The sequence below is a fragment of the Patagioenas fasciata genome, chromosome 3 (genome assembly GCF_037038585.1).
Source record: "Patagioenas fasciata isolate bPatFas1 chromosome 3, bPatFas1.hap1, whole genome shotgun sequence".
NCBI classification, from domain to species: domain Eukaryota; kingdom Metazoa; phylum Chordata; class Aves; order Columbiformes; family Columbidae; genus Patagioenas; species Patagioenas fasciata.
Window position 1 is genome coordinate 43,984,717 of NC_092522.1, and position 21,024 is coordinate 44,005,740.

The 21,024-nt window shown below is 35.3% G+C and overlaps 1 protein-coding gene across 11 annotated transcripts in view; it reads left to right on the forward strand.

Annotated features, from left to right (window-relative positions):
• Window positions 1–21,024, forward strand: part of CEP170 (centrosomal protein 170) — a 98,580-nt gene that overhangs the window by 61,156 nt on the left and 16,400 nt on the right. For 6 of the 11 annotated variants that reach the window (XM_071806203.1, XM_071806207.1, XM_071806210.1 and 3 more), the window contains 5 exons: window positions 1,434–1,583; window positions 7,100–7,226; window positions 10,220–12,049; window positions 16,358–16,408; window positions 17,905–18,139. In XM_071806203.1, coding sequence (XP_071662304.1) covers window positions 1,434–1,583; window positions 7,100–7,226; window positions 10,220–12,049; window positions 16,358–16,408; window positions 17,905–18,139 — 2,393 coding nt within the window. The remainder of the gene's footprint in view (window positions 1–1,433; window positions 1,584–7,099; window positions 7,227–10,219; window positions 12,050–16,357; window positions 16,409–17,904; window positions 18,140–21,024) is intronic. The other 5 variants (XM_071806208.1, XM_071806209.1, XM_071806212.1 and 2 more) reach the window with 4 other exon arrangements.

The window sequence follows — 21,024 nt, forward strand, 5'->3', positions numbered from 1 at the left end:
TTAAATATTCCTAAGTATCTGGTGCATAGATGTATCTAGACACTATTTATTATTTGAAAATTGAGCAGCACTGGCAGAATTTTAGAATTGCAGAAAGTAGACTTTTTGCACAAAAGCAAAATACAAATCCAATTCATTTGAAAAATCTGCCTCAGTAATAAATGTATGAATGCTATAGCAAAATCTTCCTGGACATTTAGAAGAGCATAAGCAGGAGATGAATGACAGGGTGCTTTATTGTTTTGGGTTTTTTTTAAATCTGCTTCTCAGCCACTAAAATCATGGTTTATGGCCATCTAGTGGTGAATCCATTTTAGATACACTAACCTTGTTTAGAATTTTACTACACCAGTCCTCTAGCTTTACTGTGCAAAACTGAATTACCAAACAGGTTTTGGGAAAAAAATGTTTCTGTATATCTTTTTCACTTTGCATTACTTTTTTTTTTTTATAGGGTGATAACATCCCTGAAGATTATTTCCGTCTTTCCTTTTCTTTGTCTTTCTCCAAGACAAAGCAATTTTTAATGTTTACGGGGTTTTTTTAGCAGATAATTGTTATGTGTGTGTGCTCTTTCCATTTTTAATCTGTAATTTTTTTAATGTGTGCATCCTTAGTAGTTGTGAATTTATCATTTCATGGGCCAAAATTTATACATTTTATCATTTACATGTTTTCAGGATACAGAATTTTCTCTGAAATAACTTCGAAGTCTACATCAATTCTGAAATCAGTTCACATTGCTTAAGTTAACAGACTACATGCTTGCTCTCCTGCTTAAATCCTTATTACTAAATTGCCTTGATAAAATTTTTCTCTATGAGCAATGGTTTTAAATGTCATGGGGAAAATACTCTATCACAGGCAGAAGGGATTAATATACGGATCACTAGGAAACAGTGTAGTAGAACTATGACAAGTCGTACCTTGAATGAGGTGAGTCTACACAGTTTGTAAGACGTGACAGACTTAAAACATCTGCTAAGTCCCTGACTAATGAAAAACTGAAAATTTGTTTGTATTAGAGAAATAATAAAATGTTTATTTCTTGTTTTTACTAGATAATGGCAAAGATCTGAAAATTATTCCAGTAATTGGTTTAGGTTTTTTTCTTTAATTAAAAAGTGGACTGTAAAATTGTTTTCATAATGATTTTGGCTTTACCTTTTGTTTCTTTCATCAAGGTGTCATTTTTTCCATATCTGACCCATTCCAACTTAGCAGTTCCTTAAATTTTCACAGTGTTGACATAGACTTCTGCTCTAGATATTTCTTCTGTTTCATTTGTAGATGTCACCAAGATGACAGATAAGCATAATACAAAAAAAATTATTTAAACTCACTATCCAGCATGCCACCATCCATCCATTAACATTGAACATTGTATCAGGATGGTATTGGTTAATTTATGTAATGGTTTGTTTCATTTTCAGGTATTTGGAGTGGATGACAGCCAGGATTATAATAGGCCTGTAATCAACGAGAACCAGAAAGATTTAGTAAAAGATTGGGCTATAAATTCTGCTACAGTAGTGCTGGAAGAAAAAAGACCACTGAGTACAACTGGATTTCTTGACACAGAGGTAGAATTTAATTTTTGATGGTCTTCTTTTTTCTTCCAATAAGAGAGAGCACTAATAACTGACCAATAAGTGTTAAACAGCAAACAAAACCTTGCCTAGGCAATATTAGCTCAGATCTATAAGTATTTTATTTTTCTTAGGCCTTTCTTGCATTATCAAAACTTCTCTGTCAGGGATTGGCAAATTACATTGTGGAGGTGTTTTAAACTTTGCTACCTTTCTGTGTGCACTACCAGTGTATTGGAAATGTAGCAAGAGCATCCTTTCACCCTTCTATTTGCAACACAGATTTGCACAGTATATGCCTCTTGTAAGCTATGCAGCAGAACTGAGGAAAAGCTGGTTATGTTTTATAGCCCAAAGCAAATAACTGTATTTAAATTCAGAAATAAGGTATATGCGTTTAATGTGTGATATGAAGTCAGCTAGGAAAAAAATATATGGATAATACATTTGAGATGTTTTTCCAAAGCCAGAGGACTTTAGATGCTTGCATTCGTGGTTTGAGATGCCACTCGTGAGAAGTTGCTTATGTTGGTTGCCTCGGAAATAGTGTAATTTAATCAACTGGTGAAAGATTAGGCAAAGGCAAATGCCTGGTTTTTATATACTATTTAGAATATGCACACAAACTAGATGTTAATCATACCTCATATTGAAATCTTGGGACACATTCTGATATCGTTGGGATGGATAAACTATAACTTGATATGAGTTGGGAACAAAACAGGCTCACACTGCAGCAGTATTAATCTGGTAACACTAATGAAGCACACCACACTTCTATTTACCATGGCAAACTGTTTCTGAAGTATGATCCTGTAAATTAGCAAACTTTATTTATAAACAAATGTTATGGAGTATGTAAAGAGCTTGAAGTACGACTTCATGTGCCTGCCATGCAATTACATTGGGTTTAGTATCTAGGAATTTGTTTCTTCTAGAGAAGGTATCCTTTATCATGGTTGTGTTTTAGCTACTGTGCAGTCTTGCTATGCTAAGTATGTAATTGCATCTAGATTAGTATCTTTGAATAGTTTCTCTGAGTTTACTGCTTTGAGTAAATTATTGCCACACAGCATGGGTATATCATGTGGAAGGATTTGACAAACTTTGCCTTTCACCTTGCTGCTTTGCATGAATCTATAACCACAGTCTTTCTCTCCTTTTTTGTGCCTTTTGCAGCATTCAGCCATATCAATTTTCAAGACTATTGGAAATATTGATGATTTCATAAGCAGCAGCAGAATAGATGATCTATTGTATGAACATAATTGAGCTTTCAAAGTGGTGTATTTTGCAAATAATAGGGTTTGATTTTAGAAGACATACCTTTTCTGTAATCATAGAGCAGATTTAAGAATCCTGGAAATGGCATAGTAAAACTTGCTTTGATTTAGGTTGAAGTTACAAGCATGATGCCTTTTTATTCCTGTGGATGCTTTGCTGAATAAAAAGGCCTTCGTATATTGGGAAGGGAATGGGTTATTTGGCCTAGTCTTAATTTATGAGATTATTACAAGCCATGATAGGGAAAAAATTAAATTTCTTTGATAGGTAAAGGAGCAAAACTAACATACGCAATGTGGGTGTAGCAAGAATTAGTGTAAGAGATAAGGACAGATGAAGATAGAACTTACTAGAGAAAGTTAAAAATAGAAGTTGGTTGTTATGTGTGTGGAAGTAAAAACCTAACTCAGAAAAACAAAGGTGCCTTTTATATTATCATAATGGAAAATAATCATGAGGATAACTATTGAGAGAAGATTGTAATATTTAAGTCTTAATACCAAAACCTACGCTCTATTTTGTCATTAGGAAAGGGAAAGGCAGATTGTTTGATTTGTAAAATACATAGGCATCATGTTCTCGTTATATACAAACTGCTCTGCTTGTGGTTTTTGGAAGACTTACTGCATTACTGAGCTGTATATCATAAGTTAATAAACCTTATTGAAGATCTTGGCTAAGCAGTCAGGTAACCTCAGGGTAGCTTAGCATTCCAGGCTTACATCCACTCTGATTGTGGGTGGACCTTGTTCCAGCTGTGCGTCACAGTTGCTCCTATAGATGTTTTAGCAGAATGAGGCATATTCGGAACATGATTGACATAGAAAAAGCAGAGAATAGAATGTTAAGATATTTTAGTGCAGGAAGATGGAAAAGATGGCTTGGGAAACTATGAAGATTTTATGAAAACAATTTTGGGGTTGAAAGATTATTCTGAACTTAATATCTTCACTTTACATGGATGTGAAGTATCATGAATAATGTGCTTGGGAAGAACCCAAAAATTGCTTTTCTTCTAAAGAAATTCTCAGTTTGTGCTCTGATACGACAAACTTTGGTACTTTGGAATAGTGTATGTCATAAGACCAAATAAAATGCAGAGTAAATGTCTGACACAGTTGCACTGAGCCTGCATGTACTCGTTCTTGCCTTTTTGATGCTTACAGATAGGCAGTAGAAATACTAAATTAATCTATATAAAATATTTAAATATTTTATTTTCTGTATTATAAGCTGCCACTTTCCAACCAAGGTAAGTGTGATTTAAGAAAAAATATAAATAAGATAGAGTACAAAGATAATATTCTCACCATTGTTGTTGTTATTATTATTTATTCTGTGTGAGTTTGATTAATAAAAATACTGCAGACATTTGGGCTGTGATTTATCTGTTAATCTTCCATTTAGTTTTCAGTGGCCAGTTATTTATGCTAACCCCAGTTCTTAAATTACATTAAAGTACATCAGTTATCAATATTTTCTTTGATGTGCTTCTGAAGGGCATACCTGGTTTTTATTTTTTTGTTTTGGTTTGGTTTTGTTATGACTGCAGCACGTTTAAAAACCTGGTTCTGAATCTGCAGAGTCATCAGTGCCATTGACGACAATGTTCATTTTCCTGTTTTGAATGCCCATTTCACATCTTTCCCACTGAAGATAAATAATAATGCTCACATTGTGAATATTGAATAACTTTGTTAATGTAAATATTTGCTAAATAGCTTCTTAGAAGTGGAGTACTGCTGTGTGTATCTGGAGGCTGTGTTTCCTTTTGTCCTCTCTAATTACACTCCTGTCATTTTGTAGAGCAAAGCACTCAGTTTGAAACTTGTTTTTTGTTTGAGCTTAAATGCTGTATTGAAACACAGGATGATTATGTCACCAATGCCATGTGGCTGTGAAAAGGCATACGTGGCCCTTGGATACACTGGAAAATGTATTGTCAGTAGAACAGGAAAATGCTACTGCCAAAGTACAAAGTGTTGGTGAAACTTCCTCTGAAATACTGGCACTAGAATTGTTACTATTCTTGATTAAGAAAGGTGAATAAAAGACTAGACAAGGTACAAAGAGGTCTATTCAAATTAACAAGGGAATGGAGATTTGCCTTGCTAGCACAGATGGATACAATTCATTTAGTCTAGCAAAGTATTAGCTGAGATGAGTAGAGTTGCTGGATTTTGTTGTGTAAGTGGAGTAAATGCATCAGAAAAATAAAGAAATATTTGAGATAGATGTCAGTGTTGTTCCAGGAAGAAGTGTGAAGACACTGGCTGTAAATGAAGTGAGTATGGAAATTTGAAAAAGATAATCACCCACACAGGAATACGGGTTCTGAAGCAAGTAGAGTAAGGAGGAACTAACAGAACTGCTTTCAAGACAACACTTCAGTTTATGAAAGGGTGGCATAATATGATCCTTACAAAATTAGATGAGTGGAGTATGTGTCTGAAAAGACATCTTTTGTTTGTTCGTTTCAGGTAGTTGGAATTTATTTTTAAAAATACAGTATTCTCTTCTAAAATGCCAAGTATTGGAGATGCTTTGAGGTGTCATGTGTGGAGTCTTTTTCCAGATGTAGAGCCTGAAAACCTAAATCTTCATCCTTAATAATAAGTCCACAGAAATCCGTTGGTACATTTTCTGAAGATCTGTTGCTCCGATTTAGTTTGTATATGTGAAAAGCATAATGGTAAGCACAAAGTTAAAAAGCTGGTGTCTCTTACGTAAACCCAGCTTTTCTGAAAGACTAGGAAATTTCTTTTGGTATTCAAGACAAGATTTGGAGAATTACTTTCTTGAGAGCCTGTAAGATGAAGGTTGATATGGATTATAGGAAGAAGATTAAGATATCTGAATGTGTGTTTTATAAACCTTACACCTTTTGGATGTTCTTAAACTACTATCAGAAAACACTACTTTTCATAGCTTTGTTGTTTGTGCTTATATATAAAGAGAGTTGGCAAAACATGTATTTACATCCACTGCTATGCAGAAGATGTTTTTATGGCAATGTAATTACTTTCAGAGAAAAGTAATTTATCACGTTCCTTTACTACAGTTAACCTACAAAGTCTTGAGATATTTCTCTCTTGTGAAGTAGAGTTCAGATTTCTGACACGTATCTCTCTGCCTGTGGAATTGGTTAGGTGATACACAAGGAACTATTTGCAGTTTTCTGTAGCAAAGATAATTGAGACGTCTGTCATAGTTGGTTTAACCTGTAATTAATTGTTGATTAAAGATGAAATTTCACTAATATGGACAGGAAATAGAGAAAAGAAAGGTTAGAGATGTGAAATAAAAATGAGCCTTCAGTAGGAGTTATGAATGCGTAAGTGCTAGACATTTTTGCATGGGGTTTTTGTAATATGCTTTCTGACTCCCTTTTCCTTGCGTTGTGTTCCGAAATGCCTATAAAAAACAGAAACATTATATTGCCTTCCTTTGTTCTTACTAGACTTGAATTTTATAATATTTTTATTCTAAGAAAATAATTCACAATGTGAAGATTGTTTAATTTTATATTTACTCTTTTACATTTCAAAAATTTTCAAGGATTCAAAAGGCTTACCATCAAAAAAATAAATAATTTCCTTTTTAGGTCAGCTGCAAAAAATGATCAGATACTGATTACATTGACTTCACTGTTACCTAGTAGGATGGTTTAAATCTGATCTTTGCTTCGTTTTTGTTTAGGCCAAACAATCTGATCTTCCTATCCATCATAAGTTCTCTTACTCTTTCAGTGTTTAAGGTAGTCTTTCTGTAATGAAGTAAATACAATATTTCATCTGGACAAGAGGGTCTTCTGAACTGGTAAAATGTCACTTTCTTGTCTTCCTGATGCACATTTTTAATTTTTGAACACAAACACACCCTTATACCCCATTTTTTTTCCTGCTTTTCTGATCTGAGGACTGAAATAACCTGGTTTGAAAACGAGCACATGTTCTAATAAATTTTATATAAGTTCTGATGTTTAAAAGTTCACTGCATTATGAAATGCTGTTGATTCTGTCCTGATTTTGCAGCTATGTAGATTGTGTTTGTTTCTTTGCCATTCTAGAGCTTCTAACTCTAAAATTTATGAAGGTGAACTCCTTTTTCAACTTCCTCCAGGAAAATAGTGTCTGATATATCTGTTCAGAAAAAGAAAACTGGAAAGAGGAGCTTTTTATAAAATAGTTGTAATTCTTTTTTTTTTCTTTTTTTTTCTTCCTTAGGAAGGTTCTACTGCCCCTGGAAGTAAACGTTGGGTATCACAGTGGGCCAGTTTGGCTGCTAATCACACACGTCATGAACAAGATGACATCAGATTGGAGTCATCTGTGCCTGCTCCGTTAGAAAATGGTAATAAAACTGTTCTTGCTGGCATAATTTCTGCTGAAAAAAAACTTGTGAAAGGGAGAAAAGAGTGATTTTGTACCTACATAAGCAGCTTTCTTACTCTTAGTACCTCATCTTCACCTGCAATTATTTCGTGTTGTTGAGAAGGAACAACATAAAATCAAGCTCAATAGTAGTGTTCTTTGGCATGGCAGAAGAGTGCCAATATTACAGAATCACAGAGAATCACAGAGTGTTAGGGATTGGAAGGGACCTAGAAAGATCATCTAGTCCAATCCCCCTGCCGGAGCAGGAACACCTAGACGAGGTTACACAGGAATGTGTCCAGGCAGGTCTTGAATGCCTCCAGAGTAGGAGACTCCACAACCTCCCTGGGCAGCCTGTTCCAGTGTTCCGTCACCCTCACTGAGAAGAAGTTTCTTCTCAAATTTAAGTGGAACCTTTTGTGTTCCAGCTTGATCCCATTACCCCTTGTCCTATCATTGGTTGTCACCGAGAAGAGCCTGGCTCCATCCTCGTGACACTCACCCTTTATATATCTGTAAACATTAATGAGGTCACCCCTCAGTCTCCTCTTCTCCAAGCTAAAGAGACCCAGCTCCCTCAGCCTTTCCTCATAAGGGAGATGCTCCACTCCATCATCTTTGTTGCCCTGCACTGGACCCTCTCCAGCAGTTCCCTGTCCTTCTTGAACTGAGGGGCCCAGAACTGGACACAATATTCCAGGTGTGGTCTCACCAGGGCAGAGTAGAGGGGAAGGAGAACCTCTCTGGATCTACTGACCCCCCAGCTTCTAGTACACCCCAGGATGCCATTGGCCTTCCTGGCCACAAGGGCACAGTGCTGGCTCATGGTCATCCTGTTGTCCACCAGGACCCCCAGGTCCCTTTCCCCTACACTGCTTTCTAATAGACCATTCCCCAACTTATACTGTTACTAAAACAAAAAATATTTTAAAAGTTTAATATTAAAGACAATTTCACTTGAATACAGTTTGGCTTGGTCTGCATGGTACGTTTCTTTCCTTGTATCTTTCTCAGTGCTGGCCTCAAATTGGACTTTAATAGTTTGGTAGTTAAACAGTCCAACCTGAGACTTCGTTATTCAGTCATTATTCAGCTGAAGTGTAGCATATGTCCTTATCTTGGAAACACAGAAAACCTTCCATGTTTCTTGAAAACCATAGGAACCTTCTCCTCAGCAATGAACAACTTCATATACCTTTCTTGTGAGTCCCAGATGTAAGGGCTATGTCTCTCCTTAGTTAAACTGTTCACATTTCTTATTTATTCTCTCAATGCATGGAAGAATTCTTACCAGTAACTGCAGCTTCTGTAGTAACTTTTCCACCCCTCATAGCAGTTGAACTTTGCATAGGACACTGAAAGTCAATGGAGAGGAAAGGGGAAGGATTAAATTATCTGATACACTTGTACGTAGAATAATGGAAATCGAGCAAATTTTGCACTGCTTGGACAGATCAGGTATACATACAGGGTGCTTAAAATCATAGCTCTTGAGATTGATCCTTTGCGTGGTTAATTGGGGTTTGGTGGTCTTCTGTTTTTTTGTATTGTTTTAAATTGTCACTTTCGGATGGGACACATAACAGTAATCTTCAGAGAGATTAATGCTTTTTTTTTCCATTACAAGAACTTTATTATTTAAGTGAAGCAAGTGGATAGTGCATACACATACTGCATAGTGAATACACATACTGCAAGAATTCTAAAATGCTTCAGGAGAAATCCAGAAGCATTCAAGCACCAAAGATGTAGTGAAAATACAATTTGATATGCATGTCTAAAGACCTGTACTCAAAATCTGTCTTGTTGGCTCAGATGCCTGTATTTTCTTTAGAAATCTTGGTAGTTAAACTTCACATAACATGCATGTAGCCAAAGACAGTGCTGAACAACTTCACACCTTTCTTGTACTACAGACTGCTTGAAATTCACCAAGAAGCAAGTTATATGCTGAGATATGTGTAAAAGATTTGATCTGGTAGGTATGACTGAGAGAAATTAGTCTTCCCAGATTGATTTTCCTTGAACCTCCACTTTTTATTATGGAACATACATACTGAAACTACAGTGAAGCAGGAAAAAATACAATATCTCTCTACGAAAATGACACAAATGTTCATGAAGTGTTCCCTTTCCCAGTATTCTGTCACAGAGTGTCAGCAAGGTAGTAATTAGCCCAAGATGCCACAAAAACAGGTGGTTGTTCAATTGCAACCAAAGTTATCCATGTTTGTAAAGAAATTCTACCTGTTTCTAGCAGAGCAGGAGGAAATGATGTTGCTCTGTCTTTGCGCTCTCACCCTGCTTCTGAAATGACTCCTTCCCTTTCCCTACAGAGTGCTAGTTTTAGAAAGTACATTTTTGGAAGATGGCGTTTTCTGTCCTGGTCACGTCTCTGCAATAAACCACAAATGGTTCATTGCAGTAATTCCGTTGCAATCTTTTAGACATTGCTTTTATCAACACATACTCTGTATCAACACCTTGGACTGTGTAGAATGAACCGTTCTTTTGTAGGACACTTTAACATTCTACTTCTAGTAATACAGAAATATCTTTTGATATATGTAATCTCCTTAATTAGGAGATACCTATTCTAAATTATGTTAGCACATGGTTTTGTTGAGGTTTTATTACAAGATATATTGCAACAGTGAAACGAAAAAATATAGCTGATTATGTACAACTTATTATAGTTTGGAAGTAGTTAATGTAATTCATGGTTTCCACTGTTATAAGAGGAGTAAAATCTCCATCAACTGAGATTTTTAAGAACTTGTGAGATATTTTTAAGCATACATTTTTCAAAGTATAATTGGTCTTGCCATTGAACAGAGGAATGGACTAGTGACTTTTTTCAGTTCTAATTTATGTTGTTTTATTAGTCTTACACAATCTTAAGAATTTAATGTTTCTATTTACCTTGGTATTGAATGACTTCTCGGCTCTTTTTTTCTTTTTCTCTTTTAGACACAGACATCAGTGAGTCTGGTATTTCTGTTAGAAGCACTGGTTCAGCTGCTTCTGTGACCAGCCAAGGTGAGCGAAAGAGAAGGACACTTCCACAGCTTCCTAAAGAGGAGAAAGTGAATGAAAGCTCAAAAGCAAAAACTACATCTCATCAGAGATCAGAAATAGGTGAAAAGCAAGACACTGAACTTCAGGAGAAAGAAGCTGCAGCTCGTGCCTCTGATGCTGACAGCAGAATTATAGTGAAGTCAAGCAGAGCAATGAACGGTCTTTCACCAAAAGCTACTGGAGACAAAGTTTTTTCTTTTCCCACCTCTTCCAGTAAAGAGAGAGTTGAAACTGGCAGAGAAACTTCTGTGGTGAAACAAGCCTTAGCAAAAATTCAGCAACAAGAAAGAAAGGAGCAAGGACATTGGACCCCCACAAAATTATCCTCTACAAAACCTGCTGCAAATGAGGTTGAGAAACGTAGGGAGGAGATTGCTGTGTCACCCAAAACTTTGGATAATCAAGACAAAGCTCCTGGACATGTTACAGATAAAGCAGAAATGAAGTTGGGACAGAGTGAGGGAAAAAGAAGGAAGAATGAGGAGACTGTTAAAGGACAAAGTCCTAAAGCAGCTGGAGGAGAAAAAAAGGAATCTTCAAAACCATTAGTGAGGCAAGGTAGCTTTACGATAGATAAACCTAGCACAAATATACCTATAGAACTTATTCCTCACATTAATAAGCAAAGTGGATCTGCTGCCCCTTTAGCATCTGCAAACAGGATGCATGACAGAAGTGATTCAATAGACACTGATTCTAGTCTAGATACAACACTAATTTTAAAAGATACAGAAGCTGTAATGGCTTTCCTTGAAGCTAAATTGCGTGAAGAAAATAAAACTGATGAAGGTCCTGAGACACCTAGCTATAACAGAGATAATTCCATATCACCAGAATCAGACGTAGATACAGCCAGCACAATCAGTCTCGTTACTGGTGACACTGAAAGAAAATCCACACAGAAGCGGAAGAGCTTTACAACCTTATATAAAGAGAGATGTTCCTCTGGTTCCCCTTCCAAGGATGTTTTAAAATCTTCTGCAACAAGTGCCAGAGAAAAGATGGAAAAGAAAACTAAAAGTCGATCTTCAGATGGTGGTTCTAGAGCTGATGCTCGTAAAGCTGTGCAGTCCAGTGGAAGAATGAGACAACCATCAGTGGATTTGACAGATGATGACCAAACATCTAGCGTACCTCATTCTGCCATTTCTGATATCTTATCATCTGACCAGGAAACCTACTCTGGCAAATCATACGGAAGAGTTCCATTTGCCTCAGCAGATGAACTTTTACATTCCAAAATGGAAGGAAAGTCAGCTAAATCAAAAACCTCTCCTGTTGCACTTGGGCAATCTAGTAAATCTACCACTCTTCCAAGACCTCGTCCTACGAGGACTTCTCTCCTACGCAGAGCACGGCTTGGTGAAGCCTCAGATAGCGAGCTCGCTGATGCTGATAAGGCTTCAGTGGCTTCTGAAGTGTCCACTACAAGTTCTACATCAAAACCTCCATCAGGGAGGAGAGCTATTTCCAGAATAGACTTACTTGCTCAGCCTCGCAGAACTCGACTTGGCTCTTTATCAGCACGTAGTGATTCTGAAGCAACAATAACTAGAAGCACTGCCTCATCTCGTACCCCAGAAGCTATTATCAGAAGTGGTGCAAGGTTAACATCAGCAGGAGATAGTAGTAAAGTTTCTGCTAGAACTCGAGCCAATAGCATTTCTCGACTTTCAGATTCGAAATCGAAATCTTTGGCTTCAGCTCATAATTCTCCCTCAGGTATGTGAGATTATTTTAACTAGTCTTTAAAAAAAAAAAAAAAAAAAAAAAACAAAAACCACAAAAAACTAGATGTCTTTCATATGTGGATTTTTTGTTTTGTTTTGTTTTTAAGGAACAGTTCTTATGAAACATTTGTTGAGTTTTAGTTGATGCAGTCTTTCATTTTGGAGTAAGAGGCTTCATTGGCAGGGCTTGGGAATGTTTCTCATTTAAAATCAGAAAGAGAAGAAATTCTGATCCTTTAACTCTTTGGATATTTTTTTAACTTGAAACCAGTAACAAAAAATTGTATTGAGGCATTCAAATGTGGCAGCACTGATTTGAATTAGTACAAGAAAAGAGCAGAGATCTCTCTGCTCAGGTCATAGTAACTTCAGAAAGTTAGTAGTACTTCTTACTACAGGGAAAACATATTATTTATCTGTAAGATGGGCTTGTAAATATACTAAACAGCAAGTGTTCCCTGAGGTATACCTTGAGCATCTGTAGGATAATTATAATGTAACATTAGCTTCCTGAACTACAAAAGTGAAATTTGTTTGATAAGAATAATAACAATGAAGTAATAAAATGGAAAAATTATACACAAGCACTACCTGACCAAATATTGTCAAGTAATTTATATTATAATGTTTGCCTTACTTTGGAGTAGTTTCTGCTCTCTGTTCCAAGTGATGACAATTTATGATTTCATCATGATTTCCGAATCATGTTGATCTTCTTTTGTGTCGTAGTTCCTTTACTATAACATTATATTATGTATGGAAGGAAAAATCTGTACAATTGATGAATTTTAACCTACAGTTCAGGTAACGTAACACTTCAAGTGCAAGCAGTATGAAAGTCTGTTTTTTTTTTTTTTCCTAACAGCAATATTAAATCAACCAAAATTGTGATGTTTCTAAATAAGTGAACTTTGTGTGGAATTAACATATGAAACTGCTGTCCTCTTTTTGAATTGTCATTCTACCAACTTGACCTTATTTGAAGCCAATCCACAATCTAAGAAAAAAATCACTAGAATAGCTCTCAGTCTTCTGTGTTGCTTCTGAGATAATATATATTCTCCTTTTCTGCTTCCCATTCACAGTTGATACAAACATCTGTGATACTTTCATTTCCCACAGTCCTGCTGCCCTTTTGTTGCTTGTATATAATAAATGTGCCTTCTTAGAAGTCTTTACTCCCCAGACAGGTACCTTTTGGCTGTGTCGTTTATTATCTGAATAGAGATTTCTGTAGAGATACAAATGAGGTGGTCACTGGACTATAAAGTGGAGTCGATTTAATATTACGACAGGCATCTACGAGGATACAAAAGAAAAAAAAAAAAAAAGAGGAAACTTCAGAGAAAAACTCAGTATTTCCTGTAAGATATCATTAGAAACACAGCATGTTTTCTATTTTAATCGAAGTTTTAAATTGATCTGTGCAACCTTTAAAGTGCCAACACTAGGTCAAGGAAAAGTGCCTGTTAAGACTGTGTCTTAATAATTAAAGCTAGTTTACATTGTGATATTGCTGATTTTTGAAAAGGTAAAGCTCAGGTGTTTTCATTTTGCTGCTGCTTGTATTTTTCACGAAACTCTATACAAATTTTGAGTTTTGTGTCTTTGTGAACTCTTGCATGCTTCCTAAACTATTCCCAGGTTGCTGCATTGAAGTGGCTTGCTGCTTCAGGTCAGGGGAGTGGGTGTGTCTTTCTCTTCTCAGTCTGTTAATCTATCACAGTCATCTTTGTTTAATGTTCATTTCATTTACCTGCATTACACAGTCAAATTTTACTGTAGCTCGTGTAAAATACTGTTTTCAAGAGAGAAAAGATGCCATCTCCTATGATTCCGAGTTTCTCATGAGCTACCCCAACATAATAAGCTAGGTATTTTTGAAGAACCATTGTTAGAAAAATGTATGGTAGAAATAGCTTCTGTCATAAAAGGCTTTATCAGTTTATGTATCCAAATCAGGGAGAAGCCTGAATCAATGTAAAGGCGAAAATCTGAAAGCAATTAATAAAACAGTCAGATACTTTCAGAACAAAATAATGGTTTAATGAAACAATCAAATCTTGTTACTATGTAAGTAAAGAATATTATCACTACTGTTTAAGATTTGGAGTTCCTGATTTTATCTGGATCAGTAAGCTTATTGTATACTTTTTTTTTCCCCCCCCCCCTGGACTATTTAGAGTATACTTTAGGAAAACCTGAATTACTTTAAAAATGGTGTAATCTTCTAATATATATAGAAGTGTGTGTGTGTGTATATAATTATATAATGTGTGTATATATAATTATATCTCTCTCTCCTATGGTATATGGGCCACTACACATTACATCCCTATTTTCCTGTTAGCATCCTGATGCTAATAACGACGCAACACGTCAAGTTATTAATATTATTATTTATTATTTTGTTCTTAGATAAACATTTTTAGAACATTTTTAAATAGAATTTTATTTGTATGCAATATATAAAAATGGAACATAACAGAAGCTTTTTGATCCAAAGCATGTAATTCCTGAATTTAATTTTGTGTCTAGAAAAGTCAACAATTCATTTTAATACTTTAAGAAATTACTAATGAAGAGCCTGACAAAAGTGCCTCAGCTGTTTAAATGTTTTACTGCTGGTACATTTAATCAAGGCGTAACAGTAATCTATTTTTGTCACTCTTGGACCTAGGAAGACTGGAAAATGAATTATCATTACCAATCCAGGATTGGTTTTTGGTTTTGTTTGGGTTTTTTCGGTCATTTTTGTTTGTTCGTTTGGGTTTTGTTGGTGGTGGTTTTTGTTTTGGTTTCATTTGGTTTTACCAGAAGGCTGCTTGCTGTTGAAGTGTTAAAAATTTTCAGTGGGTCTTCTCATCAGAGAATGATACCATGTTGTAGATCACTAAACAAGAATCTTAATTCTTAAATCCAATCTACCGAAGAGGAAATTGTTTCCATGTTTCCCAAATATTTTTGAGTGTTCAGATAAACATGCCTCTAAAAAGGGGGCAAAAAAATATGCAGTCACTGGATTTTTTTTATTGTCTTGTATTTCATGTAAAAGAATTGCAAGGTAATAGCATTCAAATTGTCACATCTGTCAGCAAGTCCACAATTTCAAGAATCTTTTTTAATCCTTGATACAGTTAAGTATTGCTTACTTGTAAATGAAAGGGCAAGCAGATAAATGGAACATCTTGGGTAAGAATTACTAGCATTAAAGTTATTACCAGGGTGTTTCTATGGTAGGAGGCATGATAACTGACAACACTGAAGACATCTGAAGAAGAATTAGTAATTTTATAGCAGAAGCAATGAAAGATTTAATGAAGGCACTGAATCATCTAACAGTGGAGTGTGATCCCTGAAAACAGAGAAGACCAAAGACCTTTTTTCGTAATTGCGGAGGAAAATTAAGGGTGATGTTACAAAAGGAGCTGTGTATTTGGAATATGAACAACAGGACCAGACGAGAGAACAACCCTTATTAACTGCACTTTAGTCTTGTTGCACTACTGAACACCAAATTTCAGGATATTTGAAACAGATGAACCTTGAAAAGACATCAATGAGAGTGGAGTATTCTATGAGGGATAGGCTTAATAAAGCTGTCCTCAGATCTTAAAAGCAGGATTATGTTGTCCAAATCATTAAACTTGACAGCTTAAGATGTCACCAACACATTATACTTTTTGCAGAGTAGTCACCAAATTAGGTTTGTCTGCAGGTTATTTTAGCCAGGGTTTTGGAGGCTTTTCTAGTTATTGGTACTGATATTCAGAGTCTGTGGTGTCCGACATAACTAATTGCATGATAACTTTCAAAAATCTACCTAAACTACAATGACGTTTTGTGGCTTCATAAATAGTATTAAAAGCATATATGTACAAATGTATAATGGGAAACATGCTTGGATATTGCTTCTCATGAATCATACAACTTTGAGATTTTTACTGTTAAGCCTACAATAAGTTTTCCCCATATTAATGAGAAACCTGTTGATAGTATATAAATAACAAAAATGTAGGGCCTTAAAATTTAATGGTCTTAAAAAAATGTAGATGGATTTTATGCTACTATCTAGACAGTTGTTATTGATGCCATTTTAGTTAGTATCTCTGAAATGTTTAAGCTTTTACAAAGTTCAATATTTTTGATTGAAAATATAATTTAAGAATCTTTTCCTAAAAAGTGTGGGTGGAAAAGAGGACCTAAGAGTTATCTCATCACTATATTTTATTTAAGCAAATGCTTCTAATCTGAATGTTTTACTACTAAATAACATGATAAAACACTATTTTGTACACAGAGAAATCCAAGCTTCTCCCAGACCCAGATCCTGATGTTGAAACTTACAGTGGTAGAGTACTAGAAATCAAATCTGCTTCTGATATTTCACTTCTCATTCAATTTTTAGTTTTTAAAAATATGATTACATGTGCTCATTGTACAGTGCTGAGTTGCTGAACTAGCTCACTCGAAAGCTTTTAAGATAAATTTTACATTTCTTTTGATGCATACAATTTGAACTGGGGCAAAGAATTTAAACAAATATTACGATAAAATGTGGGCCCAACTCATAAAGCTCTTTGGACCTTGGTCACACATTGCTTGCATGCTATTAGTGTGGAAATGTGCTTTTTCTGCTTATGTTCTGCTTCCCTATGATCAAAACAAGTTTGAAACTTCTAAAAAGAGAACAGTGAGTGAGTGGGGAAACATTTTCTTCAGTGGAGTTAGAATATTGAAAAAAAAAAAGAGCTGGTCATAATTTGAAGCCCACATTTAAACTGAAAAAAATTACACAAGGATATATTTGTTTTCAGCAATTAAAAAAATGAGGGAAAGGATGTAAGCTTAGACATCAGTCCTTGAGAGGATTACACAAATCTTTTCAGAGCTAAAAATTACTTTCATTATTTGTTACTAAAATTTCTATTGATGTATACTTTATTTGTAATTTTTTTTTTAATGTTTCAGGAGAAATCATTAATATGTTTTATATTTTTTGTATATTAGAAGTAATATACATTACTTGAATCCATTATTTTTAAATGACCAAGAGGTGATCACACACTTTTAAAAACTTCACTAATTGGTACAGCCTCATGAATGCCAGTGACTTTTGGGCACTAAATCCCTCTTCTTGCTATGAATGTTTGAGGACAATATATCTGAAATTTGTTTTCTAAACTTCAGTAATTCATAGGGTGACGACAGCCTTCTGCTTGGTTTCAGTTCTCTTATACTTCAGGCTGTCTTCAGCAACATAGCTGTATATGCTTTATGTACTACACTTGAGAATATATGCTTTTCACTCTGAGAGTGCTGGTTTTGTAGATGCACTGATGATTTTTGTAACACAGTATGAATTTTACTGTATATTTTCTGTACTAAAGCCATGATGTATCATCTAGGATTTTTATGCTTTCCTTATGTAAGCATGCATTCCAGGCTTGGTGCCAGCTTCATCCCTCCTTCATGGTTTTTGTGTATCATGTAAACCTTGAATGAAACTTGGGAAAAAATCTGCAGAAAAAGTGCAATCTGACTATATATTTAAACGTTAATGAATTGGGCCCTTGTTTTGTAATAGAGATCACTTACAATTATTGGCTTTTACATCTTATTTCACTCATCATTATACAAAGAGCATCCGTTTTATGTTTTTATTAATATTTATTATTTAACACAAATTTTGTAGCTTTCTTTTTAAGATGTAGTAAGTAAAGCTTTTGTGAGGTATCTGGGGATTGATAAATAATAGTTATGTATTTTTGTGATGTTACTGAAATAATATTTTTTTCTTATTAAAGATACAATAATAATTCTTTTTTAATAATTAAACTAATTTAGTAAGCGCAAGATGGAGGCGCTTTCCTACAGATTATGCTTCCACCTCAGAAGATGAATTCGGATCAAACCGTAATTCTCCTAAACATACCCGTCTACGTACTTCTCCAGCCCTGAAAACCACACGACTGCAGAGCACTGGGACACCAGCACAAAGTAGCAATACATTCAAGCACAGAATAAAGGAGCAGGAAGACTACATTCGTGACTGGACTGCTCACCGAGAAGAAATAGCAAGGTTGGTTTTAAAGAAGTGCCTCTAAACTAACAAAGACGTGTACCCAACAATTATACAGGTACATATACAGGAGAAAGAGAGCTAACAGATTTTTTTTATCACCCTACTTGCCATTTTCATTCACTAACTGAAGTCTTCTGATGAGAGACTGATAGTCAGAACACTCATGTTACCAGCACATCTCTTTCTAATGACAAAAGAGAGTAATTTCTGACTTACAGCGAGATCCCATTATATGAACTTCTGGTTTCATTAGTCAGACTTGCAGAGGTACGTTGCACTCTTAGTTGTTAATAATGTATATCCTGAGGCTGAAGTATATCCATAGATTTTGTACTACCTTTACATGCATATTGAAGTAAAATTTCAGATCAATATATGGGTGATGGAGAGAGGAAAAAGTGATTTTGACAATGTGAGGGACTGTGTTCTCATTTTTGGTTTAACTAGGCATTATTTCACGTTAGATATTTTGTTATTTAAATCATATATATTCACCAAAAAGGGATTTCTTTTGTTGCAAGTCCCTGAGATTAGTATTGTAATTCCTTCCATTATTGCTGACAGAACTCTACTTCAAGTGAACCAAGGTAGTCACTTCTACTGATGCCAGTGTTCAGGTTCTGAACCTTTTCACAAAACTTAAATTGGAAGCCTAAACAAGAAGAGTGTTTTCCTTTTAAAATTAATCTTAGTACTGTTGTCTCACAGAAGTGAAGCATTGTGTTTTCCTTAGTGTGATTAATTATCTTTTGTTTCCTTTTTTTGAAATATTTTTCAACAATTGTATTTCTAGTGTGGTCTGTGCAAAGGGACAACACATAAGAGAGTCTGATAGCATCTTGATAAATCATAAAGTAAACATGTTCAAAGACATCTTCCTAAAGCAACTTTTTCCAAGAACCTAAATTTAAAGAGAGATATAGGGAGGAATGTGTGTATATGAGGAAGAAATCTGAAGATAACCATAGCATATTACTTATTCCTTATAAAAAGTGCTGCTGAACTTCCACTGAAACTTCTGGCTACATTTTTCTCATCTGGGAGAGATTGGCACTGGAAGTAATTGATGACTCAATCTAAACTGGCTTTGCAGATTTTTTTCTTCCCCTGTGCTTCTTACAATTTTCTTCATTTAGATACTGTTTTTTAATTTGTTTTGAAGGCTATGTACTTAGCCTACATGTTTCAGCTTCTTTATTTCCAGGGGAAATGGTGAGAGGCTTAAATCAGTATTGCCAAGTTTGTGATTGTGTATAATAATTTCACACAAACTGCATTAAATGAACATACTTAAGGTTAAGAAAGCTAGCACTCAGCAGCTGAGAAATACCAGACTACTGCTTTCTCTTGTCACTGCTTCCAACACCAGTTCCCTTGGTTGGCCTCTGCTGAGCCCCACTGCTCTAGGTCACTAGTTGGTCCTTTCTGTGCTTCTGTATCTCTTTGTACTGATTCACAGTATTCCTCCCCTGGCATTAAATTTAACTTCTGTCCTTTCTAAGACAATTTTTGTCTCTGCTCCCTTTGCCTTGCTAACCTTGTCTCCTCTGTATCATTGCCCGTCCTGGGTTTTGTTTGCTTCCCAACCCTCAGGCCAGCCTCAGTGACCAAAGTCCCTTCAACTCTGTTTAGACTTTTCCAAAAGAAGGAAAAGATAGTTATAGTTCTCATTAAAATTGGTTGATTTCTTGTTGTTGTTGAGTAAGTTATTAGACAGGTGTAAAGATAAGTATTTCATTAAATAAATATGCAGCTGAAAGTAGTGTAGAGACTGTATTACAAACATTTTACTGCATCCATGTTACCATCATATTATATTTTGACTGGTCTTCCAAGATTGACCCAGTTTGCACTTCTCACAGCCTCTACAATTGACAGATATTAAAAAGATGTTTAAAAAAACTTAATGGAATAACTAAATTTGATCTAAAACCACTTGGGCCTGGAGGGAACATACACCCTAAGAATGACAGGAGCTTCACATATCTTTTATTTAAGGATTTTAAAATATCATTACAAAATAAACTGACTCAGTGTAGGCTGTGGGACATGGTAGACAAAGTGTTAAATTTTTTTGGTAATCCAGCAGTTCCAAACTATTACAGATATCTTAGAAGTATTCCTGTGTAATCATGTTTTTTCTAATAGTGTGGGTATTCTTTGAGTAGAGGTAAATAGGAACTAGAATTGCTTGCTGTAGAAAAACATGGTCATGCTCTCCCCATCCCAAGTCCTGTATTGTCACCTTTTCACTTGTGTTGGAAACCGTGTCTGTCCATTATGTAACTGGGTAGTGAGTCTGCTCACTGAGCAAATCTAATAGCAACATTTCCAGGAGAAGGTTGGGGCATTAGAGAATTTGAGGTTTATTTTAGTTTCGCCTCCCTGAATTGATTTGCCTTGTATTATTACTAGGTCTGACAGAGGAAGCAGTGGAAATCTGCAAAGCAGCCTACAGTTGAGACAGAGTAGATGGTGTGTACCTAAAGCCTAAGCCTCTTCTCCTTAGTTTTACAAGACATGCTCCTTATATTTAAGCAATAGTTTCTGTTTCTAAAAGTAAATGTCGAATGACTTGAAAACTTCATTTATGAAAAGTCAGGCCCAACTCTCAGCTGGTTTATAATTTTCTTTTTCATAGTGCTTTTGTGTTAGTTCTCTGCCTATATTGTTCTATATGGAAACGTTGAGTACTGACTATAGCTCACTGTCACATTGAAACTAATTCCAGACTTTGCTCACTTGACTAGTGTTTGACTATGGTGATTGTCTAAACAAGTTGCTTGCCATCCATGCTAAAGTTGTTTACTATGATATTTTCAGGCTTCTTCATTTGAATTCATCTTTATGTAGACATCTGACGTTTTCTGTAGTTTTGATTG